General features: G+C 44.8%; 1 protein-coding gene across 3 annotated transcripts in view; it reads left to right on the top strand.

The window, feature by feature from the left end:
• Positions 1-4,432: 4,432 nt before the first annotated feature.
• AFF3 (ALF transcription elongation factor 3) overlaps positions 4,433-26,607 on the top strand; it is a 558,597-nt gene continuing 536,422 nt past the window's right edge. For all 3 annotated transcript variants that reach the window (XM_061168528.1, XM_061168527.1, XM_061168526.1), the window contains exon 1: positions 4,433-4,559. In XM_061168528.1, coding sequence (XP_061024511.1) covers positions 4,507-4,559 — 53 coding nt within the window. In that variant the 5' untranslated portion in view covers positions 4,433-4,506. The remainder of the gene's footprint in view (positions 4,560-26,607) is intronic.

Here is a 26,607-nt window from a genome sequence, read left to right as displayed (position 1 = left end):
TAGCTATATAAGTGAATTATGTAGGCAGGAGGATGTTGGAAACTTTGAGGAAGGTACATTCCTTAGGGAAAACATGGTTTTGTAAAAAAAAAAAAAAGACTCCTCCTGGAGGGGGTGGAATGCCAGTAGAACATAAACCATCAGTAACATTGTTATACTCACTAAATATCTGTTGCCTGATGAGCAGATACAACCTTAGGAGTGTCTCTTTTGACATCTGGGCAATAATCAGTGATTATGGAATCCAGCTGAGGGGACCGATAGTCCAAATATGCCACCATTGCAAATTGGTCTCAGCCATACAACTGGGGTATTGGCACCCCTCCTTCTCCCCTCCCTTTTCAAGCCAGTTCACAACCATGCTTGGGGAGTATGTCCTTGGATGATCTCACAAATGACCCTGGCGGAACATTCTCAAACTCTCCAGAATGTGGGCAGGCAAGGGGGAGGGGCCAGAGTGCTGAAGTTCTCCGCCAGAGGATACTGCCAGAGAGCCCAAGGCAGAGATGGTCCCTATGCCCCACGTTTCCATGGAAACATAGGAGGAGTGATGACAGCCAGCACAGCCACACCATCTGCTCAGGACCTGGTGAATGATGAAAAAAATAGAAAAAGAAAGGCACCTTAGATCCCGGGCTAGAACCACTCTAAGAGAGCAGTGGAGAGGAAAGGGCTGAAGACTCTTGAACTCCTAGGTGGATTAAAACCCATGCTGTCCTGGGGCTCGACATATTAGCATGTCATTTGCAAGCAGAAAGCCTAGAGGGCTGATCCTGCAATCCCTAGATACAATTATGAACACCCAAGAAGCCTCAGGAAGGAGAAGCAGACTGCATGCTGCCCGCAGTCTTGCTGGAACAGGAGGGAGGGTGTGGTGACAAACAGTGCTGGCGGAGGTGGAGCAGGGCTCCCATCACCTTCCAGCAGGACCACCTGCACAGCTGTCTTTTGGCCAGGCATATCCTTCCAGGGGAATGGTGGGATTGTAAAAGGAAAATTCCCACTTGGTCACAAAAGACCTCTGAGTTGCAGCCAGGTCTTCAGAATAAGGCCTGAATTAATAAAGCCATGTAAGGTCTCTCTTCTCTCAATTCGTATCCACAGGGAGATCTTAGCTGGATGCCACAGATTTGCTTCTGGGTCTATTTAGGAGGTTTCCAATTCCAGGCTGGCAGAATGTGAGTGGGGCCCTAGCTAAGTGCACTTGTATATCTGCTTCAGACTGAGTAGGATTCATTTCTTAGTCCCTTTCCTTCATAGATGTAGCCTAAACAAACCTGACCTAGGAAGCCCAGCAGCCCCTCTGGTTTAGCTGACTCCCCCAGAGGCTCTCCAGAGCTGGGCACTTTCGTTCAGCTTTCTGTAGTATTGCCTTATTTATCCCCGGAGGGAGACAAGTCCCTCCAGCCTGAAGGCCTTTACTATGCACAGAAGCTACATCAGTTTCACAGGAAACACCAGTTTTTATTTTTATTTTTAACTCAGGTTGTCTCTTACTCCTTTAGCAAGAAAAAGAAAAATCCTCCCTTTTAGTTCTGGCCTTTGAATCCCAGGAAGTCCAATCCTTTTTTTTTTTTTTTTTTGTGGTGCTTTTTATTAAGGATTTAAAATTTTGACATCTAGATTAACTGCTTGCTTTGGTATGTGTAGGGGCTGGAGGATAATGGGAACATCTTAATAAACCAGATAAATAATAATAATAAAAAGATCACCCTATAAAAGCTCTCATTAATTGTTCTACATTTTACCTGTAAATGGTATTAATTTAAATTTCTTCCCATGACAACTTAGCAAAAATGGTATCTACAATATTATTTGGATTTCTTCAAAAGGCCTTATTCTCCAACTGGAGACTATACACAAAAACTGAAAATAAAAGTATTCATGTAACTTCCCCTACGTTAGAGGCCCCGAACTGAAAATATGAGCTATTCCTGAAGAAAAAAATGTTTATTACCCACAGTGAAATTGCTTTAGGCTCAAGTATACTCACGCATTAACAAGAGGCACCGTGTTTACATTCAAATAGAAATCTACCCATTCCTACATGGCTTTGGGGGTGAGGCCTCTTATGAGCCAACCACTCTGCCAGCTCTGTAGCCCCAGGGCTTTCTCCCTTTCCTTTTCCAGGATGATCTATTTATCCTCAGCCTCCACGGTGAGGGCAAACCTGTATCCTGAACTTAGGCCCAGGATGGGAGTCCCAGTAAACATGGTTCTGTTTGTTCTTCAGCCTTCCTGCGTTGTATAAACAGATGTGGTGGAAAGGGAAGGAAAGCCAGATCTCTGTGAGGGGGCGGGAGGTCTCCTTTCTGGAGAGGCTTCCCGGCCGGCAGCCCTGAGCACAGGGACAGGACGCCTGTCTTGTTGGGGGAGTGGAACTTGCAGTTCTTCCGGAGAGGGGCTGTTCCTCTAGCTCTCCTTCACCCTCCGCCCCCCATCCTTTGCTCCTGGGAACACTGTCTGGATGCCTCAGCCGTCTCACTTTTGCCGGAGCAAACATTTGCAGCAAGGCTTATGCTAAGGAGTCGTTAAGAAGACAGATTTCCTCCCCACCCCCCAGACTCTCCAAATACACCGTAGACTAGGATTTGGGAAGACAGTCCTTCACACCTGTGCTTTCTCCTGTATCAACATTCCCTTTGTTCTTCTGTAGCCTTGTTACTACCTTCAACTAATGAGGGAAGTTTTTAGGGGCTGGGAGTTGCCAGCTTGTAAAACAACAACTCCTTTCCCTCAGACGGTGTTGAGGCAAATTCCCTTCCGTCAAACTCTGCCTTAATTTACTGTTTTATCTTTTGCACATTAGTTATGGATGCTAATAAAGGAAGGACTGCTTCAGAGCTGGGGGAAGAAAGGAGGGGGGGGGACTGAGTGTTTTGTAATCCAACCCCAAATAGGAAAGAATTCTTGTTGGTCTTTTCTTCTCCTACATGTGCTCCAGACTTAGTTTGTTAATCCTCATTCAGAGGTCAGGGAGGTGAGGAGGGTAATTCGTAGGCTTGCCCCAGATGGAGGGATCCTGTGACTTCTACCCAAGGGTCTAGATTTCTGGCAGCCCCAGGCAGTGGTTCTTCCTGCCTAGAATGAACAAAGGGGAGAGCACCAGAAAGGCCTCCCTATGGCAGGGACTTGGGGTTGGGTGCAAGGGATGGGATATTACACTGCCCTGTACTGCTCTCTCCAGGAAGTCCTTGGTATCCTGAGCCATGCTCCCAGAGCTGTGGCCAAGAGGACAAGGGAGTCAGGGGACAAAAGAGGGGTTCTGGGTTTTGGCTCAGCACTTACACAAGCAAGGGAGGGGGAAATGATCTTTAAACTCAAGGAAGTAGTAATAGTAAGAACTTAATTTTTAGGAGCCACAGTGACACTCTTTCATCCTTCTAGCAGACAATACGCCGCTCTCTAGACTTCCAGATAGGGCTGGAAGTTTGCATTCTACCCCCCAGAGGCCTGTCACCCTTCCCCGAAAGAAACAGAAAGGAGGTGGGTTTCCAGGGTCCGGCCAGCTAGAGGACAGGAGGGGGGGGACCCCCACTGTAGGCCAAACTGGAGGTCCCGTCAGAAGAGGCTTCTTCCCTGATCCCCTTGATTTCACTTAACTTACTGGCTCCAGATATTTTAAACGGTTTGTTTACGGCGCTGCTGCAGGCTGCACCGCCAACTCTCCCCGCTCCGGGGGCGTCAGGGGCATCTCCCAGCACCCACCCAGGTCGGCAGCCGCCTCACCGCCCGGGCCGCGGGGGCGCCTGGCCGCTTAGGAGAAGCCCGGGGCCCCCAAGAAGTGCGTGCACCCGGGAGAGGCCGGGCGGGGCCGGGGCAGAAGATGCGGCAGGCCGGGCGGGCTCCGCATCCCGGCCCTCTGCGCCGCCGCCCGACCCTCGCCCCCGCTCGCCCGACCGCGCTGGGCGCCCCCGGGAGGCCAGGGGCGGCGGAGGAGGGACGCGGGGGTCGCGGCGGGCGGGGCGGCGAGGCCTGCGAGCTGCCGGGACCCGGGGAGCGGCGCGGGGAGCGCAGGGGCGCGCGGGGCGGGCGCGGCGCGGGGCTCACGGCGCGCGCGCGTTTCGGCCTCGCCCGCGCACACGCGCCTCCCCGAGGAGAAAGGCGGGCGGGCGCGGAGCGGCGCGGCGCGGCGCGGCGGCGGCGGCGGCGGCTGCAGCGGGCCGGGCCGCCGCGAGGGCGGGAGGAGGGGCGGGCGCGGGGGGTGGGGGGGGGGCGAGGCGGCGGCGGCGGCGGCGATCTCGCCGCTCTCTGCGGAGTGTGCCTGCGCGAGCCGGCGAGCGGGTGAGTGCGCCGGCCGCCGCCAGCAGCCCGGCCGGCCCAGAGGCGGGGAGGGGGGCGCCGGGAGCCCCGAGCCGGGAGCGGGCAGCGGGCGGGCGGGCGGCGGCCGCTCCGGAGCGGCCGGGATGCACCTTGAGCGGCGCCTTTCGTTGCAGCGCGCGGGCGGCCCGAGCCTCGGCGGCGGCGGCGACGACGGTGGCGGCGGCGGCGCTGACACCTCCCACCATGGACAGCTTCGACTTAGCCCTGCTCCAGGAATGGGACCTCGAGTCGCTGTGGTGAGTCCCCGTGCCGGCCGGGCGGGCGCGAGCCAGCGAGCGAGCGAGCAGCGGGGGGCGACCGCGGCGGCCCGCGCGCCCTCACCTGGGCGGGGGGCTCGGGCGACCGGCCGCCGTGGGGGCGGGGTGGGTCGGGGGCGCCCGCCGCGCCGGCTCCTTCCCGCCTCCCCCGGCGGGTGGCCCGGCCGCCCGCCCGTCTTCTCGCCCCCCTTTCCCGTCCCCTCCCCCCGGTGCTGCCCGCCCTAGCCCGGGGGCCGGTGATCTGGAGAGCCGAGGGCAGAGCGCAGCCGTGGAGAGAAAAGGAACCGATTTCTAGAACGTGTCACTAGTGCCGGGGGATCCACCCCTCGGCCCCCCGGCCCCTCTCACCTCCCTTCCCTCCATTCGCGCCCCCCTTCTTCTCCGAGGGCTGCCGGTTCACACCAGCGACCCTCTGGAGTTGTGGCCGCTGCGAAGTGCCCTTAGAGGATGCTCCAGCCTCCTGCCTGTCTGCGCCGGGTCTTGGCGGCCGCATCCTTTCTGTCTCTCCCACTCGAGATGGAAAGTGAACCCGAGGGCAGGGGGCGAGTGCTTCTCCGTGCGGGAATTCTGAGGCCCTGGCCCTGGGAGACTCATTTCCTCGAGGTTCGCAATTCCTTTGAGCCCTTTCTTCACACCCCGCCTGGCCACGGTTACACTCCTGTCCCCGCTCCAGCCCACCGGCGCCCCGTGTATCCCTTTATTCCGCGCTCAAAGCTCGCAGCCTGGGGAGCGGGAGGCTGTGGAAGAGGGCTCGGGGTTCTGTGGCTCGGGGTTCCCATATTGAGCAGCTACTGTAGGTAAAGCGCCGCTGGAAGCAGTTTAATTCTAGTTGCGGGTGTGTTAAAAATCCCATTGGCTGTTTCCACATCCCTCTTATCCACCCCCCGCCCCCCCCCCCGCCCCAATCTCCTAAATGTTTCCAACCAGCCCTATTCAGGTGGTAAAATTACCGCCTACATATTCCTGGAGGAACTTGTGTTATGTTTAATATTTACGGGAATGAACATCTGTGGAACAAGCATATTAACTGCATTCTGTTCTGCCCCTGGTAATCGCTTATTGTAGAGCTGAGGTTTGGTCCCCCCCCCCTTTTTCTTTAATTCAGTAAAGAGTTCACATGTGTCTAAAACTGCAAGTGGTGTGCACATGAATATGCAGTGGGCAGTTTTAAAGCTAAACTGCCTTTTGATTTACAGATCGTATATAACATGTGGAAATGTGTATATTTTCCATGCTGCAGGCTTCCAGTGACTGATCTGTCTAAAGCCAGGTGTAACTAACTAAACTGGACACAAAGCTAGTGCATTATCGAGCAGTTTCTTATAAAAGATCCCAGGATGAGTAAGTACAGCTTGCTCTGCATAATGCTGGTGCCTATAAAATACACAAGGATGGGCCCTAATGTAATAAAACTTTTATATATTACACTGGAAACTTCAAAGAGCCAGTGTAGAAAGAATATGAAACATGTTATTACTCTATAAAAGTCGCTAATTACTGTGTTGTTGCTGCTGGGGTTATTTCAGCCTTTCATTTACAGATACCTATTACTTTACAGGTTTACACTTAGAAATGTTGGTTTCTGGCACAAATTCAGTAGGTTTGCAGGTAGAAACTGTGCTTTAAAATTGACTTTTGCTTTTAAAAGTCACATTTTCAGTCAAAAGGAAGAACTTTTTGTTTTGGCAGGTTTTTAGGCTGCTTGTCTGCTTGCTGACTCAAAACTGAAGCCCTCATGACTTTTACAAGTGATATTTTGAAATTATCAGCCGTAATCTGTGGCTTTTCTAGCACAGGCCTGAGCTGTCTTTCCCTCTGCATCTTTAGTTCCCAGCTGAGTTACCTGGAGCACAGTTACATAATAAATGCCTCTTGAATTGACTTGAAATTTACATTAGCTATGTACTTTTATTATTTAAAAAATTTTTTAAAAACATTTTTAAAAAGCTACTGTACACGCAGATTTTAATCAATCCATCAATTTGTCTTTGGCTTATGAAACTGTGCAGGATTTCTTGCTTACAATATAGTAGGACAGTTTGGCTTGACTGAGGGAGTGTTTCTAGTTTGCAGATGTAGAATTTATATCTTCTAAGAGCTTATGTATGTCTCATCAGTTAAAGATAAACCAAACTCTTTGAGTATGCATTTCTAACCCAGACATTTTCTCAGTCATGGATGAATTTTTTGGATGGTATTTTCTAACTCAATTTTATGGTTGACTTTATAAGTTTTTAAGTTTATGGCTTGTTTTTAAGCTTATAGGTGACCCCAAATAACTAACATTTGAGTGCTTTCTGTGGGTCAAACATTTTCATATCCATTGTTTTCTTATTTGAATCTCATAACAATCCCAGAAGTGGTAAGTGGTAGTAGTCCCATTTTACAGACAAGGAAATGGAGGCTTTGAACTGTAAAATGGCTTTACTGAGACCGTAAAACAAATGACAGCGGAATTTTTAAACTAACATTTACCAAACATTTAGCCAGACACTGTTCTAAGTACAATGCATGTACTTTAGAATGCTTTAACTCTGTTCTAGTACATTACATGTCTTAGTTCATTTAATCTTCAGAGCAACCTTAGGAAACAAGCAATAACTATTGTTATTCCCATTTTACAGATTGGGAAATTGAGGGTGGGGAAGATCAGGTGACCTGCCCAAGGTCACACATCTAGAAGTAGAGAAGCCATATTCGAACCTAGCATTAATTTCAAAACTCAGTTTTCTGACTTCAAATCCAGCGTATTTTCTATAGTATTGCAGATGTATTCCCAGTTTATGAGAGCAGCTCTGAAATTAATTACAAAACAAAACCTTGATGGACTGGAAATTAAGGTTCTGCTAAAATATAAAAGAAAGAGAAGGTCAGAGCCCTTAATTATATTAATTTAAAATTAAAGATTTGAAAACAATACCATGATTTAGGAAATTACGTCTGCTGCCCTACTTGAATTAACTTCTAAAATGTATATAAATTTAAAATAGAGACTACTAAAAACTTCTTTCTTTAATCCCTTTTAGAAAAACACTTTTCTTTGAGGGGGGGAAGGTACAGATGAATGGCAAAGGAAAATGGTATTTTAACAAACAATTTTTCCTCATTGGTGGGCATCGTTTTCCGAAAAAACAAATTGCAGTTTGTTAGTTGTGACTGTGGCTTTGAATCTGAGCTAGCTTAGTCTAGTGGTCACTGGAAGTGTCCCCAAATGACTGTATAGACAATATGAAGAGAAAAGCTCAGTACTATTGAATTTAATCTTCTCTGCTTCCTTGCACACACCCTTACCCCTCCTTCCTTGCCCTCCAGAAACTCCCATACTTATTTTTCAAGGTGGAGGGGGAGATTTTGAGCCTGAATTATCCAGATGGCTGTTTCAACTTTTCTTTTCAGCCACGCCTTAAAATTGAGAGGGGTTGCCCTAATTCCCACCTCTAGTTCCACTTCCCATTTCTGGTTTGAAGTACGAAGGAAGAATTTGGAACAAGGTGGAGGCATTCATTCTATACCCGGCTCCCTAGTTTCATTCGGTAGAGCCGAATCCCTGAAGAGCTGGGGGGATTCAGTAAGTTTACAGGGGCGGGTGACCAGAGGAGCAGAACTCCTTCTCAGACTCCTCCTCTATCCCCTTGGCTCCTCTTCCTGTTCTCCACCAGCTTTTGATCAGCTGCTGGGAATGTGCGCCCTTCCTCAGGGCCTTTAAAATAATGACCATCCCTTTGAACAGGGTAACAGTTGCTTTCATTTATTCACTTAACAAATTTTATTGATCATCTCTTAAATACAAGACCTCATGCTGGTTGCCACAGGGGATACAGAGAAGAGTAAACCATGGGTTGTGCGTCTTATTGTCTAGTGGGGATAAGACAAGGACACAAGTATAAAAACGTTTCGGCACTGGTGATTCAGAAGTGAAAAAGACCATATTTGGGACTGGGGTGGGTGGTGGAGGAGGGAAAGTGGAAAAATCGAGTTTAAAAAAAAAAGGCTTCCGTGGAAAAGGTGGCCTTTGAACTAAGCCTTGGAAGATGAATGGGATTTTTTACAGACGGTGGGGGTGGGGTATTGAGAGGACATAGCGGCATCTTGGGCAAAGAAAGAACTGGAACAAAGGCTTTCATGGTGTCTCTGAAAGATCCTTTTATGAATCATGGTGGAATTACCTATACCAAATATTTTAAAGATGCAGAACTTTGTAATCATGAGGTGGTTTCAGTGAATGAGAAAAGCTTTCCACAGTGAACTTGGTCAAAATTGTATTTAATCTCCCTTAAATATAGACACATGTTAGTTACTGGGGAGAAAGTCTGTTGAAATAAAATAGTAAATATTCAGATCCCTCTCTACTACTCCCCCGCCCCATCGCCCCATAGCTTCACATAGCCCAGAATCCATTTACTTTTGTTCCAGGAGGCATTATACTTTATATTCTTTCAAAGTGGAACCTTTGAAGTTGTAATAAGTGGATTGTATCATACTCACCAATTTGTTCAATTCAGTAAGCATTCATAGAGCATTAGGCATCCCTCTAGGTTAGGTACCAGAGAGCAGTAGCTTTCAAACGTTTTATACCATGACTCACAGTAACAAGTATGTTTAACATTGCAACCCACCACATCATTTGTGTGCACACATACTCATAACTGAAACAAGTGTCATGAAATAACACTTATCCATATTATGGGAGGTGTACTTTGATATTTTCTATTCTATTTTTAAAAAAAATTCCCCATCCATGCATTGAAACCTGTAGTTTAGGGGAAAAAAGAAACTTACTGTAGCGATGCCTAGGAAACAGAGCGTTTGCGAGGAACTTGTAGGAGAATAAGCCGTCCACATCCATATCTGCTGTACAAAGCTGACGCTGCCCATTTGAGGGGGAGGAGGGCGCATCCTGTTGGGAGGGGAAGAGACCTTTAGGGCTGAGGGGCCTGTGGAACGCCTCTTGGAGAAGTGGACTTTCAGAAAGAGAAAATAAAAAGGAGGAAAGTCCACGTAGAGCGAAGGCCCTGACTAGAAATAAGGAGGAAATAAAGCGTGGAGCTCGTTGGGTGAAGATGAATTTATTAACTAACTCAGGTGGAAGATGTACTGCACTCCTGTGGGGGGAAGGGGAGCCAGGTGGAGGCACTAACAACTTCGTCTCCAGTAGTGCCTGCTGACCCACTTGGTCCTCTGCAAGTCAATCGCCTTCTTCCAGGCCTCCTTAGGCTCCCCGGGGTAGAGTCAGACAACTGCCCGGATCCCTGATCTTGACCCTTATTAGCCCTTCCCTCCAGCCCCAACAAAGCAAACATTTTAAGGCCTATCCCTATCCCTTTCGTCAGCCCGTAGGGGTGAAAGCAGTTTGCAAGAACACGGAGCACAGGAGAGACGCACCTGGGACCCATCACCTTCGCTGGGCGTGGCCTGAGCGCCGGGCGTCCTGGAGCCCATAGGTCTAGCCCCGTTGGCCCCGCTCGTTCTCATTGGCCCGAAGTGGTGGACTGGTTGGCTGCGGTGGCCGTCATTGGCCGAGAGCCGCAGAACACACCCAGGGCGTGGCGAAGGGCTTCCCCAGGTGCAGGGATGAGAAAGTTTCCAGCAGAGTGGCTTTCAGGGCGAGGGCCGGAGGGCTGACTCCGTGAAGGGACTGATGGCCATCGTGGAGGAGGTAGGGAGGTGTGGATGGGAAGCAGTGGAGTGCTGGGGGCCGGGAGCTGAGGGGTGCATCCACTTGTGGTACCGTGGGTGGTGTGTTTTGGAAGAAGCTGGCGGGGGATTTGTTAATTCAGGGCCTCGAAGTTGAGGGCTCAAGCTCTCAAGCTCGGTGTCAGGATAACGGAGGATGGGCGCTGGATGTGCAGATGAGTTTTAACCAAGTGCCTTTTGATGACGATGAACATGAGTATTGTGTGTGGGGAAATAATTCTTTCCTGTGTTCCAGAGTCTCTTTTGTGAAAATGTAGGAGGCTTATAAAATGCTGAAAATCTATTCCGGGAGAATGTCCCTGTGAACCAGAATGGGTCTAATCTATGCCACTTTATATTTAGCAACTTGAACAAGGCCCTTTGGCATAATATTGGTTAATGTAACAGTCAAATTAAGAAAAAAAAAACCTCTGAAAATGAAATGCAAGATTTTTTTTTTTCCTGTGTAAATGGAATTTTCAACCTGGAATAAGTTTGCCTGTTTAAATTTTCTTTATTTTGGGAATAAAGCCTTGGGGGCAAAATCAAGGACATAAAAGACGATTTTAAAAAGACGATTTTAAATATCATTTAATGGTAACATAATGTTTCCTTGTTTTGTTTCAAAGTGAAATCCATAAAACTTATTTTCAGTGTTGCCTGTTTTCATTTGTTTGGGAATTTAATTGAGGTTTCTGAATTCAGTTGGCTCCAGCCTCCCTTTCTGTTTGGCCCTGGGCAGCTCACCATCTTTCTCATTTCCTATTCTCAGTCTTGGCTTAATCACTTATAAAACAACAGCACTTATACTGGCCTACCTCATAAGGTTGTGATGTTAAGTAATAAAAGTGTCAATTGCTTTGTGAATGCCAAATGCAGTTTTCTTTTATACCCTTTGCTTCCTTCAAAACGTCTCTTTATCATACACAAGGAAGGATACAGAAAGGTCACGTTGGGTCAGGTCATCCATCTGGTGCGGAGTTTTGTTCCCGGTAATGGGACCCAGGGACATTCTTGAGTAGAGGCTGGTAGTTTTTCTTAGTTGTACGTCATAGTTGAGCAGACAAATACGTCCTTACTTAATGGTTGTACTAGTAACAAATGTAGATATATTAACCATTACATAATCTTTGATGTTTCACCAAGAATGTATTGAATTACCACCCATTACATCAAATGACTTCATTTGGCTCTGTGGGTCTCATTAAATTATGTCAGGCTAATCATAATTTAGCTTCAACAGAAACAAAATAACACAGTTATACCAGGATGAGAGGATACCACACTATCCAAGAAACTTAATGGGTTTAGTCTATGGAAACTAACACCTGGGGATGTGATAGAGGCCTCTGAGTGTTTCCAGGTGTTTCGCTGGGTTGTCCAAGGATATAAGTAAATCAGTGGGTGTGAGGTTATCTAACAGTGGTGTGACAAGGCTGTCTCAGAGGGTAACAATGACCTGTCCGTGGGAGGCTGTAGACCCCTTGCCGGGGACTTTGTAGAAAGAGCTTTCCAGAGTAAGTGGACCAACAGCAAGAAGTTATCTCTGAGTCCTTCCAGCTTCAGGATTCTATGATCATCCCCATCACAGGGGAGCAGGAATCAAAGAGAGCCAAAGTCATTAATTGTATTCACTTGTGTATTTTCCCCTCTGCAGTTTCTCCACTCATATGGAGAAAGGCGTGGAGGGTACTGACGCTTCTTCACGTAATTTCTTCTCCGGAGGCTCTTTGTTAGCCGAGGTAAACAACGGTGACTGTAATTTGGAGACCACGCTATCATAGCAACTCAGTTTAGAGTTACATGCTTAACTTGAGCTGAAATAATTTTATTTTTCCTTTTTTTTTTATGACAGGAAATTAGTTTCCAAAAATCCTCTGGAGTGCTGCAATACGAGTCTGTTAGTCTTAGTTAAATTTTTCTTGTCATACCTGCATTTTTTACCTGAGTTATGAGGTGACAGACCAAATTTTCCGTCAACGTTCATTGAAATGTTAATTAGTTACCTGGCAGTTTAGATAGAAAAAGGCTTTACTCTAGTGGATCATCACCGATTCTGGGAAATAATCTGTCTGTTTTGTTTTCAAATGTAAAAATATATTTGTTTTTCTTTAAATTGTATCTTGAGAGGAAGAAAAGACTTAGGGCTTAGAAAACAGTTTTGAAAACAAAGGTCCATATGCTTACCTAGCACTCAGGCCAGCGTTTCTCAAACTTTAACGTGCATCCAGGTAACTTAGGGATCTTGATAAAATATAGATTCTGATTTAATAGGTGCAGGGTAGGGCTATGATTCTGCATTTTTAACCAGCTCCCAGGTATAACTGCTGGTCCATAGACCAAACCTTGAGAGGCAAGAATTAAAAGGATAAAAATTCCTTTGAAAAGAAGCTCTTTAAAAATTCTGCATCATCTTCTTTTTATTTTGAGGAGGCTTTGTATAATAACATTACAATTCCACAGTGCCAGGAGGTTACATTTAGATGCAGCATTTATTTTATTTTTGTGAGTCTTTCTAATACAATTTTGATGAGTGAGGGGGTGGTTAATTGTATCCTAGCGGGGATAGAGTGGGAAATAAACATAAAAACCTAAGTAAACAAAGTTTGTAATAAATAGGCTAATCACTTTTTATAGCTTTACAGTTCTTGTCAGCCCTTCAGAGACGGAGTCCTTCTTCTTCAGGAGCCAATGCTGAGAGTAACTGGATTCAGAGTCTTAGAAACACTCTGGATTTGTCGGGAATCTCACAAGCGCTCCTGTAGGTGCCCAGGACTCAGACCAAAAGTCCCCGTTCTCTTTGGCAGGGAGCTGGGGGTAGGGTGGGGCAGGGAGGTGGCAGTGATGGGAGAGGGGGGTAACTATTTTGCAGAATTACTGCACTACCCTGTGGCCATAGCTGCAAATTGCATCTTTCCCAGTGTCCTAAAATAAATTGCAGCTCAGCCCCTGGTGGAACCCATGGTGGGCTCAGAGCATCCGATGGGGACCTTCTCTCCCAGCACTGCCGGCCACCTCTCCCTCTTCCCCACCACGGAGTGCCCCGAGTCCCTCAGGTGGTCAGACTTAGCTGCAGTTTCCGCGTTTAATTTCCATTTCTACTTCATTAGAAGAATAAGTGCAGATGGGACTGATTATGTGAGTAAATACAGCGCGGTTGACTTTGTGCTGTGAGATTGGCGGGAAGTTTATCTTCTTAATGAGGGTTTGTGTGTGTGTGTGCATGCACACACACACACACACACACACACACACATTTCCATTCTCTGAGATAGGCATGGAAGACTGTGGCTGATAAGAGCAAGATAGGTTGGGCTTACACAATTGTGACCATTTCAGATTGGGAAAACAGAGCTGACTTTTAAGGAACGATAGTGACTCCTTTAAATCTTGCAGTCTTAGGACACATGTGAACCCACAGAGGAAGTGTTCGCAATAGCTTTTTAGCCTGTTGTTTGGTGCAGTACTTTGCATTTGTGCTTTTAGTGGCTGTGATATTGCCTTCTACCTCATAATCCATTATGTTATCTGACTAATTGTGTTTAACCATTTCGTGAAATAGGTGATGTTGCATTCCATGTAACTTTTCTTTCTGGGAACAGGTGAGAGGGAAACTCTTGCCCTCAAGCATGGAGATAGATCAGACCCATTGTAAGGAAAGCATGTGTTTGGTTATTGCTTTGATTTGTACTCGTATCATCAAATTAATGTATTTTCTCTCACACTGGAGCAAACACTATTTATTGACTCTCAGTAATGAAACAAATAACAGAATAGTCAGGTGATTTGCACAACTTCCCCCCAAAGGGGTCTCTCAGAGTTAGTGGTTTTCTCTGTTGGGTCCTAAGAAGGCACACCCAAGAGTTCCTTCAGAACAAAAAAGCGACTGCTGGCCATCAGCTAAATTCTGAACTTCGTTATTCAGAATTGGGGCTTGACTAAGGAGATAGGCTGTCAACATGGCCCAGCTTGCTCCCTTTCATAGCAGCCATACTCCACGGCAGGGAGCCCGTTGGTGTCATTTCTCAGAGTTGCTGAGGAGGAAAGTGCTGTTGGAGGTTGAGGGCTTTACCTCAGGCTGAGGGGCAGGTGTCTCCACTGGCCATGGCCTCTGCAGTTCACTGAAATAGAGGCTCTGGGTCCGGAATGGGTTGGTCCCTCCACCTTGTGAAATGTGCTGTTTAGCCGCTCTCCTGGTCCATAGCAGTGGTGGAAATGAGGATTCCCTGGACGAGAGGGTGTAGCTTTAGAGACCCTCGGAACAAAATATGTTAAGCTGTCTGTCATCCTGAGGAAGCAGGCCGCAGCATCAGCGGTGATGGGGGAAGCATACTACTTCAGCTAACATCCGTATGCAGCAGCCTTCCCTCTTTGGTGGAAAATCCAGTGGTTTATACTGTATTACTCTGGTATACCAGTTGTAAGGCTGGCTGTGTAAGTGCAGGATGAAGTCTTCACCTGGCTCCCGTTGTTTCGGCTCAGGTTGGGGTGAGGCAGGAAGGCCCATGCTCTTCCTGAACGCCCCGATCATTTGGAGCTCAGGACAGATGTTGCTTGCAGGGCTGAGTCCTTCTCAGAAGAATGTCCGTGTGCCGGGGCGGGAGTGCCGCTCAGCTGGAACCACGTGGACTCTCCCATTCGTGTTTTTTTCACTAAAGATAGATCCTTCCCTAGAATATGGCTTGGCTTCTGAGAACTAAATCTTTTGGGTGACTTTCCTTTAGAGTGTGTGTTTGTTTTTCAATAAGTAGAGTATTAAACTTATTATTCTCATTGATACCTGAGAAAAGTATCTTATGGGAAAGCCGTGAATTTTACCTACCACCTGGCCCTCCCCCCAACCGCTGCAACTTGAATTAAAACTCCAAGGCTGAGTTAACAGGTTCTGAGTATGGAAATTAAATATTTATCATCGAAAAAGGGAGGAAGTATGGTATTTTCGTTTCTAATATTTAGGTAGAAAATTAGTTACATAAATTAATTTCTATTCTTTACTGTTATCCCTCCACAGGACAAAAATAATATTTTTAGTGTCCTGAAATATTATATACAATAATGTAACACAGTATGGATGCCTTAAGCTGCTCTTCATAACCCTCCTTCTCTAGATTTATAGGTTTCTGGGTTGAGATGAGCAACTACTTATTAAGCCAGACACAGAAGTCAATGCCACATTTTTAGCCCTCTGTGTCTGTGTATGTAAGCCTCAGATTCTTTCAGATAATCTCAGTAGGTTTTTTACCTGCTCTAATAGGGAATCCTGTGGAGTACATAAAAGGGTACCCTATCCATTGTGGAGTTGTAGGGAAGATTTCCTGGGGAACGTGACATTCGATTTGAGTTTCAAAGGGTGAGCAGGAGTTAGGCTAGGAGTCGGGGAGCAGGGTGTGTGCCAGGTGCAACAATGTAAGCCAGGGCAAAGAGGTGCAAAATAGCATGTTGTGACAGTAGCAGCAACAAACACAGGTAGGTTGTGGGTCTGAAGCATTCCAGGTAAGCAGCAACAGGAGAGGCGTTTGGGGTGTGGAGGGCTTCATGTGGCATCCCGAGGAGCTTGGACATTTTCCCTTAGGTGATGGCCTGCCGTTTGAGCAGGGGAACAAAATGGTCACACTTGCAATTTTATTATTTATTTATTTATTTTTGCCTGTGTTGGGTCTTCGTTACTGTGCGAGGGCTTTCTCTAGTTGCGGCGAGCAGGGGCCACTCTTCATCGCGGTGCGCGGGCCTCTCACTGTCGCGGCCTCTCTTCTTGCGGAGCACAAGCTCCAGACGCGCAGGCTCAGCAGTTGTGGCTCACGGGCCCAGTTGCTCCGCGGCATGTGGGATCTTCCCGGACCAGGGCTCGAACCCGTGTCCCCTGCATTGGCAGGCAGATTCTCAACCACTGCGCCACCAGGGAAGCCCCCCACACTTGCATTTTATTATTTCTAGAAGGCATTTGACATGGGTGAGTCTGGTGGCTGTGATGGGCCACGTCTGGAGGATCAGGTCAGGCAGGGAGGATGGAGGGAAGGGGATGACTAGAAGAGTGTGTAGGGCAGAGGTCCCCAACCTTTTGGGCCCCAGGGACCGGTTTCATGGAAGACAATTTTTTCACGGACCGGGGAGGCGGGGGGATGGTTTCGGGATGATTCAAGTGCATTACATTTATTGTGCACTTTATTTCTATTACTATTACATTGTAGTATATAGTGAAGTAAGTATACGACTCACCGTAATGCTGACAGGAGGTGGAGCTCAGGTGGTAATGCGAGCAATGGAGAGCGGCTGTAAATACAGATGAAGCTTCGCTTGCTCACCCCGCCACTCACCTCCTGCTGTGTGGCCCGGTTCCTAACAGGGGTCTGCGGCCCGGGGCTTGGGGACCCCTGGTGTAGGAGATTACATTGGGAAACTTGCTGACTGGTTGGGGGAATGATGGAGGGTGAGGGGCCAAAGATGCTTTCAGGCTGTTGAGGTTGTGTGATGAGGTGGGGAGTATAGGAGGAGAAGCAAGCCGACTGGGGAAGGATGGAGTGTTTAGATTTTACAGCGTTCCATTTGGAACGCCTGTGGGCTGTGCAGGTAGAGTTGCCGGCAGGAAGTTTGCTGTATGGTAGTGACCTTTAGGAAGAAGGAAGGGACAGAAATAAAGATTTGGGAGTTGTCAGCATACATAGTGACAGCCATGAGATTGGACAAGATGATCCAGGAAGAGTGAGGAGGGAGCACATAGGCTGAGGAGCCACAGGGGCAGTGGGAGGGAAGGCAGCCCGTGCAGAGAGGTGAGAGCCGGAAGAGAGTGGGGGCCACAGTCGACTGCTTTATTTTTTATTTTATTGAAGTATAGTTGATTTCCAGTGTTGTGTTAATTTCTACTGTACAGCAAAGGGATTCAGTTATATCAATACATATATATATGTATATATATATGTGTGTGTGTATATGTATGTGTGTATATATATATATATGTATGTATGTATGTGTATATATATACATATATATATATATATATACTTTTTCCTTCTGGTTTATTACAGGATGTTGAATATAGTTCTCTGGGCTATGCAGTAAGACCTCCTTTTTTTCCCCACTGTGTATATACTAGTTTGCGTCTGCTGACCCCAGACTCCCAGTCTGTCCCTCCCCACCCACTCCCCACCATGGTCAGCTGCTTTAGAGGACTCTCTCGTTGAGGAGGTTTGGGGACTGGGCAGTGGGAGTGAAAGAGACTGAATGCTCTCACTGCGGAGGGGAGGGAGGGGCTGAGCTCAGGGAGGAAGGTCTCAGAGAAGGGCGTGGGCCGGCCGGGCCCAGGAGGAGAGGAAGAACGCAAGGTGGTTCCAGATGTCCAAACGTGGGGGGCAGCGGAGACTTAAAAAATCCCTATGAGAAATGGGAGTTTCAGAGAATGGAACCGCTGAGAAGAGGATAGTATCAAATATTAGACTCGGAACAGTAAATTATAAGTGTTTCATAGGTATTTTTGAAATACCTATTTTTGAAAAACTGACTAAGCCACGTTAGCGTAAACCTGTGTCAGATCCTCTGTAATTTAATTAGAGTGTTTTTAGAAGTAATTTTGATTCAGAAGGAATTGGATGAGGCTACGTTGTCAGGAAAAAATTAGTGGACTTTTCTCATTGTGGACTGTTGAAAATGGATTTTTAAAAATGTTTTCAAACGCACAAGACTGACAGAGTCAGGTGCCCCAGGATGTTGCTCTGACATTTAATAGCAGGATCTCCTTAGAAGGGCACTCAGCCCATTTGGCCTCAGAGTTTCTTATATATCACAAAATGTAGTGAGCCCTTTACATGTACTATATCTCATTTAATCTTCCTAACCTGTGAGGCGGGTTCTGTTATTCCCCATTTTATAGAGAAGGAAACAAAGGTATAGAGCACCTTGCCCAAAGTCCCACAGCCAGTGCAGGCAGAGCTGGGGTTTTAGGCCAGGCGGTCTGGCTCCAGAGTCCTTCCCTGTGGCCACCATCCTATCAGAAGTATCTTGGTGTCTCTCAGTAACAGAATTATAGGGCATGGGTTCTGAGGTCCCTTCCAATCTTAAAATATTTGTGATTTATACATATATGCATATATATGTGTGTGTGTGTGTGTGTGGTCTCCAACAGGTGCAACGGGTACAGTGTTTACTGTCAGCTTTTTAATTCGGAATGAATAATACACTGTGTCCAAGTTATTGTCTATTCCAGACTAGTGGAATTCTAATCGAACAGGCTTTCCTGTGCAAGGATTGTCTGCAATTCATTGTCATTATAGGTACTGCTCTTTTTGTCAGTATTTCAAATGTATAAAAATTTTGTATCCTCATAAAACCACTAATTTGACAAGTTTTATGGATGAAGAAAATGGTTGCAACTGTTCACCACAGCTGGTCCAGTCTACCCCAACACCTAAATGTAACTTTATTAATAACAATAATGATGGTGCAGCACTCAAATTAGTAAAACTACCATATGAAAATAATCTGAAATTGTTTGCGAGGTGATTCTTTTTCATGCAGATTTTCTTGCAGTTTCTTCTTAGTTTCTACATAAAGACAAACTGTCTCTTCTAGCTATGTGACTACTTCTATAAGAAATGTTACTTGGATGACATGGAAGGAGTAAAGAGGCTGAATTTGTGTCACGAGATATTTGGGTGAAGTAACAGTAATAGATTCTTGGCTTAAGGAATTGTGACATGTTGAAACAGATGACAAAAATAACTTTAAATGTCTTCTTTAAAAATCCTTGAATAAGACAATTTAAATATTAAGGAAAAAAATCTGCCTGGCTGACGAAATTCTAGAACGATGCCATTTGATACCGGCAAGGGCAGGGGGTTTGGAGCCAGCATGCAATGGGTCCTGACTGCCGTATACTAGGTGCGCTACCTTAGACTAGTAACCGAACCTCTCTGTTTCCTAACCTCAGTTTCTTCATGTATAAAATGGAGGTAATAATGCCTGTGCCACTGACTTGCTATGCAGATTAAATGAGATAATATGCATAAATAGCCCAGCACATAGTAGGTCCTCAAAAAGTGGTAACTTTATTATTAATTCTTTTTTCCCTTCTCATGGTTACTTAATGTTTTGATTAGCAGTTGTATTCAATGACTGTATCCATTCTGTGGCTGAAAAGATATTTAGAAGCATGTATGAGTCAGTGTTTCAGTTTGTATCTTTAAAAAAAATTTTTTTAGCTGATATCTTTTTTTCCCCAAAGGTGTGGGCTTGTGTTTATTTAATGACTGCAGAACACAGGTATAGAAGATGGTCTCTAATACTTTCTTCTCTTGAGAGCAAGGATTCCTTCTTGTGACTCCACAGGGCTAACATAATGAGCCCTGTGCATTGTAGCTGCGAAGAATTATCTGTTTTTAAAATTTATTCTGTGTGTTTTAATTAAAATAGAAAACAGTTAAAACCAGAACTTCAAAATTGGTGAAGCAATTATATTATTGTTCAGTTTAGGTGGACTTAGGAGCAGTGAGTTTTGATAGCCCAGATGGCAAAATTTCTATTCCTTCTTTTCCGTCAGTACCAAACTGAGGTCATTATATTATTTCAGATGGATGACTATACCTTGACCTCATATCTCTACTTTGGTCCATACCCATATGCTTGCTCCCCAGTCTCTGGACATAGAATGACCCCAGATTCTCCAGTGGGATGACAGCTCCTTGTGGTCTTGGTACAGTGACCTTACGTCATGTAGTTATCATATTTATAGACTTCCGATTTGGCTGCTTTCTGTTCTCTTGATTCCCTTCTTCTCTCATCTATGCATTAATTGCTGATATAGAACATAGGATAGCTTTGCATCAAATTGCTTGATTCTGGCAAACCTGGAGCTGAGTCATTACATATTTCTTTCATACTGAAACGTGAAATCAGCCTCCCCTAGGGGTTGTTTATGACATCTGTTAGGTTTATCTACCTACAGATAAGTTAAAATGGTGAAGTGGGTTAAATGTTACGGTTGCAGTTTGTATCAGCCAGCTTTTGTCAGGTGATGCTGTAATAACAAAACACCCCCCAGATCTCAGTGGCTTACAGTTGCAAAGTGTAGTTGTCCATGTTATGTGGCAGTTGAAGGTCAGCTGTGCTCTAGTGTCTTTTTCATTCTCAGACCCAGGCTGACAGAGGGCACTATTTTGAAATATGCCGTCCTCTTGGTGGAGGGGACAAAAGAGCTTTTGCTGGGTGTGGCATATGTCATATGGCTCCCATTTCACTGGCTTAATAAGTCATAAGCTCAAGACTTATATTAGTAGGGAGGGAAACTATCCTTCTTTTCCAAAGCAGTACTGCAAGTCACATGCCAACCAGCAGGGATGCGTATCCTCTTAAAGGGAGAGCAACGAAAAATTGAAAACAGTGATACAGTCTGCCGTGTACTTAACTAGTGTGTGTATGTGTGTGTATATATATATATATATATATATATATAATCAGTGTTTTTAGGTTAAAGAAAAATAACAAGATTTAAAAAAGCTTACAGAACTGTCTGGTCGCATATTCTTTTATAATATATATTATAGAAGATTTCTGTCTTTTGGCCTGTGGTTTTCTTTTTACTGGAATTTATCACCTCTTGAATTTTCACTGCAAAAAAAGGGACAGATGAAGAACCTTGGTGAAATGTTTTCATCCAAAGGACCACAGCTTCTGTGTGATAAGCTTACAAGATTAGAGAAATTGTTTTTAAAAGTATGTGTTTATTTAACATTTCATCTATAAATAATTTGCCTTCACCATGTAGAAAAGAATACTATTATTCAGTTATTATGTCCTGATTCTTAAATTAATAACTTGACTTTGCTTATCACTGATTAGAAGCAAATTGTGAATGAGGAGCAAAATCCATATACATTGGAAGGGAATCAGGCAATAAACTATCTGCTTTACAGAAAAAAAAGTCTCATTAATGTTTTCTTTAACTGAAGCTTTACGTATAACTTGAGCCTGGCTTTGATGTTTGAAAAAAATTTAAGCAACAAAAGAAGATGAGTGAACCTACAAATACAGAGGGAACGATAATTAACCATTGATGTGAATTAATGAATGTGTGTTTATTGAGGTCCTAGGGTAGATGGTGTGAAAGGAATTTCCTGGAACTTAGCAGGACCTCTCAGAGCTTGGTCTTACCCCGAGCCCACTTTATTCCTCACAGATTTTAGAGTAGGCAGGGTCTGTATTCAAATCTTCAGAAAAGAACTTTCTGAAACATAGGACAGTTTTCCTTTCTGTGTGTGTTTGGTTTATGTTACGTAAGGAGCATGCTCAATATTATTGGAATAAGATACCCCTTCTATGTTAATTCTAATGAAATTGAAGAAAGAAAGAGTCCACACCAATATTGTGAAGTGCTTAATGGTATTTAAAATCTCTGGGAGACTGGGCCAAAGTGAAAATATAAACTTAATAACTGAAAACGTAGTCATTACTTTGTATGAGCATCAAGATGCAATATTTTGAACTGATTACAACTGCTATGTAGTACTTTGAAGAAGACCCATTAGAAGAGAATTAACACTTAAGCCCGTTAGTGCTCTGTAACGGGCCTAGCAGATGATCTTTTGTTGCTTCAAAATCTTTTCTAATTCTCATCACTTAACCTTCTTGGCTATATGAGCAAAAGTATCTATCCTTCACATTTTCTAGAAGTGTGTGTATACCAGGAAACATTTAAGTATCATAGATCGTTTAAAAAGCCAAAGTAAATCCTGAACTTTATATGTCTACATCTCAGGCTGAGATTAGTGAAAATAAAAGAGCAACCTTTTTAGTTGCTAAAAATTATTTAGTGATGGAAACATGGATCACTGATATTTTTACTTTATTATTTTTTTTGTATGTTGATATTTTTCCTGCAACCTTGCTGAATGTATTCATTAATCCTAATAGTTGTGTAGTGGTGTGTACATGCGTGTGTGTATGTGTGTTCCTTCAGAGTTTGTATATGCAAGATCAGCTCACCTGCAGATAGAGATAGTTTTGCTTTTTTCTTTCCAATCTGGATGCCTTTTATTTCTTTTTCTTGCTTGATTGGTCTGTTGGAACCCCCAGTACAATGTTGAATAGCAGTGGTGAGAGTGGATATCCTTGACTTGTTCCCGATCTTAAGGGGAAAGCTTTCAGTCATATACTATTAAGTATGATGTTGTCTGTGGGTTTTCATAGATGCCTTTTGTCAGGTTGAGGAAGTTCCTTTCTATTCCTAGTTTGCTGAGTGTTAGTATCATGAAAGAGTGTTTGATTTTGTCAGAGGCTTTTTCTGAATCTATTGAGCTGATCCTGTGAATTTTGTCCTTTATTCTGTTAATGTGATTTATTGCATTGACTGGTTTTTGTATGTTGAACCAACCTTGCATTCCCAGAATATCTCACTTGGTTATGGTGTATAATTCTTTTGTACATTGCTGGATTCATTTTGCTAGTATTTTGTTGAATGATTTAAAAAAAAAACAGAAATTTTCTGTTTATTCTTTATTATTAGAAGCTCATGAATACTGGGGAGAAAAATGAAGGTACATGACTTCCTAATGGAAATATGGACGCTTCCTTTCTGCTCATACTCATGATGACTGTCCTTTAAGTGATAATCAGATTTCAAAATATGCCTACCTGAGGACTCAAGTTCAGAAACTTTGACGTGACAGTTATCTAAAGAACTTTACCTTGAAACTTGCTTAAGAAATTCCCACATAATGTTATTTCTTACATGACACATTCACATTTTAGGTCCTGACCTTGTGAAAATCATCACTCAATTTTTTTTTTTTTTTTTAAAGAATCCAGCTCTAAGCAAGTGAGTTTTCTTTTTTTTTAAATTAATTAATTAATTAATTAATTAATTTATGGCTGTGTTGGGTCTTCGTTTCTGTGCGAGGGCTTTCTCTAGTTATGGCAAGCGGGGCCCACTCTTCATCGCGGTGCGCGGGCCTCTCACTATCGCGGCCTCTCGTTGCGGAGCACAGGCTCCAGACGCGCAGGCTCAGTAATTGTGGCTCACGGGCCCAGTTGCTCCGCGGCATATGGGACCTTCCCAGACCAGGGCTCGAACCCGTGTCCCCTGCATTGGCAGGCAGACTCTCAACCACTGCGCCACCAGGGAAGCCCACTCAGTTTTTTTTTTAAGCTTAGTTTTCTAATCAGGAAACAGGAATACGAGGAGCAAGTGAAACATGGTATGTGAATGTGCTCTTAAGATGTTATGTGATACTAAGATAGAATTATTTATATTCATGTAAGTATGTAAATATAATTATTCAGCACAGGGTTCACAAACTCAAATACCTTTAAGGACCAAGAAGACCCAGTAATTGTCTGAAACAGTCACACAGTTGGATGTGATGGGGCCTGTGGCTAGCTGGAAGCTCTGCCACCTTGTTTCAGTGCCTTCATATTCAAAGTAAAACAAACAAAATAACGTGAAGAAAACAAACCAACCCCCCACCGACCTGGCCAGACATCACACATCTTCCTCCTCTGTGGGACCCCTGATGTAGGGAGTCAGCGACAGAGTGTGAATCCTGGGCATCTGGTTTCAGCCCCACCATGGAGAAAGTTCGTAACCTCTCCGTTTCATTTGCTCATTTATAAAAATGCAGATAACGTGCGCCTTGCCCGCTCCAAGGGCTGTTGTGAGAGGCTGAAACGGCATAATGTGTGAAAATGACCCGAAAACTATCAAGCCTATATAAATGTGAGGAATATTGTTGATTCTCTGCTTCTGTAAATCTTAGCTTTCCAATGAAGATACTTTTCTTGTTAAGAAGAATCCATAACCAGACATTGGAAAACTCCACAAAGGCCCGGTAGAAAAGTCCCCTTTCAATAGAATGAGCTTGGTGTAATAGATGCAAAGCCCATTTGATATATTTACTGGACTTACCTGCATTATCGTGTTGTCATTGCAGTAAAAAGAACCATGGTCTTGTTTTTCTCACCATTACTTTCTCTTAGACCTGTGGATTCTTTTGACAGTACAGCAGTATGGTTCATAATTCTCACAAAGCAGAGATGGTATCTGCAAGGATTTTCTGTGGTTTCCTTAACAAGTAAACAGAAAGTCAGAACTTATGCTTTCTTAGTATTCTAGTATTTGAGAGAGAGAGTTCCCCAGTGTTATGACAACAGTGAGTCAAGTGCTGACATCTTGAAGCTTCTGTTGGAGGCTCTTTTGGAGCAAAAGATGTAACTCGCAGATCAGCATCTGCACAAGCTTTGCCAAGTAGCCCGGCCACGGCAGCGTCTGTCTCTTCAGTCGGCAGGGCATAGTCATAGGGACTCATGGTTGTGTTTATTAAGCTCCTACTATGCATGGGACACTCAGAAGAGGTAATGGGGCCTCTGCCCTGAAGAAGCATGAAGTCTGGTTGGAGAGAAACCAGTATCCACGACATAGCCCTAGAAGCTGGACTCACAGACTGTGAGCTCTGTCTGACTTGAGACTTGGAGATCCTCTCTCTAGCCCAGTTCCCTCTTTTTACAGCGGAGAAAACCGTGCCTGTAACAAAATGTTCATATCTGTGGCGTAGTCCAGGGATTCTCAAGTCTTGCTGCCTCCCAGAATCACATAGGGATTCAGAGTCTCTGGGGTGGGTGACCAGAGATTTATACTGGGGTACAAAAGACCCACAGTCTTGGGCGATTCTGGCGTAGCCATTTCGCTTAATGAATTTGGGAATGGGAACAGTCAGGCCGTGAGTGGTTTTGGAGTTGAGGGTATAGTAATCTCAGTGAAAGGCCGAAGAGCCTGATGGAGGACTTGCATGTTTGTGAAGGGTGGGTGGGATCTTCTGGGATAGGGGATCTGTTAGGGGAGGACGTGGAGATTGGGAGTGGCCTGAATAAGGTGGTGAGAAAGATGTTTACATCACACGAGCCTCTGGGATAGCAAGGGGCTGAAGGGGATTTGCTTTGACAAAGAGCTGTGATATCCTCAAGACATTCTGATGTCACTTTAACTTTGTGTGTGTAAGGTTTTAAGAAAGTATTTGATTGCATTACAAGTAATTCTGCAAACCTGAATTCATTGTATTTGACTAAGCATAATTTTTTTCTAGTTATCATTAGTGTCATGGTTAATACAGTTGTCCTTTGGTATCCGTGGGGGATTGGTTCCAGGACCCCTGAGGATGCCTAAATCCACGGATGCTCAGATCCTTCTATAAAATGGCATAGTGGGTCGGCCTCCATATCTGTGAGTTCCATGTCCACGGATCCCAGGTTGGTTGAATGTGTGTCTGTGGAACCTGTAGATACAGAAGATGGCCTGTATCTTCGATGCCTTCCCCAAATTGGTTTTAGACTGACACTGATAATTTTGTGTGCTTAGTTGCTGTATTTCTTGGCAATAAAGTAATTGATATGCAGTGTGCTAATAAACGTCTGCATAAAGAAGTGTACTATGGACAGTGAAAACATGAGCATTTATAAACTGTCCTTTGTTGAAAATCATTTTATTTCCTCAAGAAAGTGAGACATCTTGATGACATTTTAAATATTAACTAAGATACGTGATATTGGACAATATCTATACAAATCCTTCATAATAAATTAATGTATCTAACCAGTGTGTATAGTAAGAACCAATTTCCTTCTTTTGTAGAAAATCTGTCCACTTTATATTTATGTATATTTTATAGGCATGTTCATTTCACTGTCAAAATGTTGAGCATATATATATATATGTTTCGTACTGAAACAATTCCCCCTGGTGCGTGAGTTGGTGGAGGGCAGGAATCACATAGTGATGCTGGAGAGCACAGCTCCAGACCAGGTGGTCTGAGTTCTGCCCCCCACCCCCACCCCGTGCTGCTGCTTGCTGGCCATGAAGGACTGTTTTGTCAACCGTGAACTCTTAAAAAGAATTATACCCACCGCAACGGATTGCTGTCAGGGTTAAGTGAGTTAATACGCGTAAAGTGCTTTGAGGTTATCCAGTTAAGGCCCCTCATTGTACACATCGACGAATCTGGGGCTTATTCTAAGAGCTTGCTCAAGGTCGCTAGGCAGTGAGAACCTGGACCAGAACCCAGACCACCTGATTCCCAGGTGAGGAGAGAAAAGAAAAGAGTCAATAGGGAGGGTGGGAGGGAGGGAGACACAGAGGGAAGAGATATGGGGATATATGTATATGTATAGCTGATTCACTTTGTTATAAAGCAGAAACTAACACACCATTGTAAAGCAATTATACTCCAATAAAGATGTTAAAAAAAAAAGAGTTCTCTCTGCAGCACTCTCTTCATTGTCTGTCACTTGGTCTGACTCCCTCCCTCCCTCCCTCCCTCCCTCCCTCCCTCCTCTCCTCCACCCCCATCTCTCTCTTTCTATCTCTCCCCTGCCCCATCTC

This window comes from Eubalaena glacialis, chromosome 14, assembly GCF_028564815.1.
Source record: "Eubalaena glacialis isolate mEubGla1 chromosome 14, mEubGla1.1.hap2.+ XY, whole genome shotgun sequence".
Classification (NCBI taxonomy): Eukaryota; Metazoa; Chordata; class Mammalia; order Artiodactyla; family Balaenidae; genus Eubalaena; species Eubalaena glacialis.
Note: the sequence above shows the minus strand (reverse complement) of the source record. Positions and strands in the feature narration are given on the sequence as shown.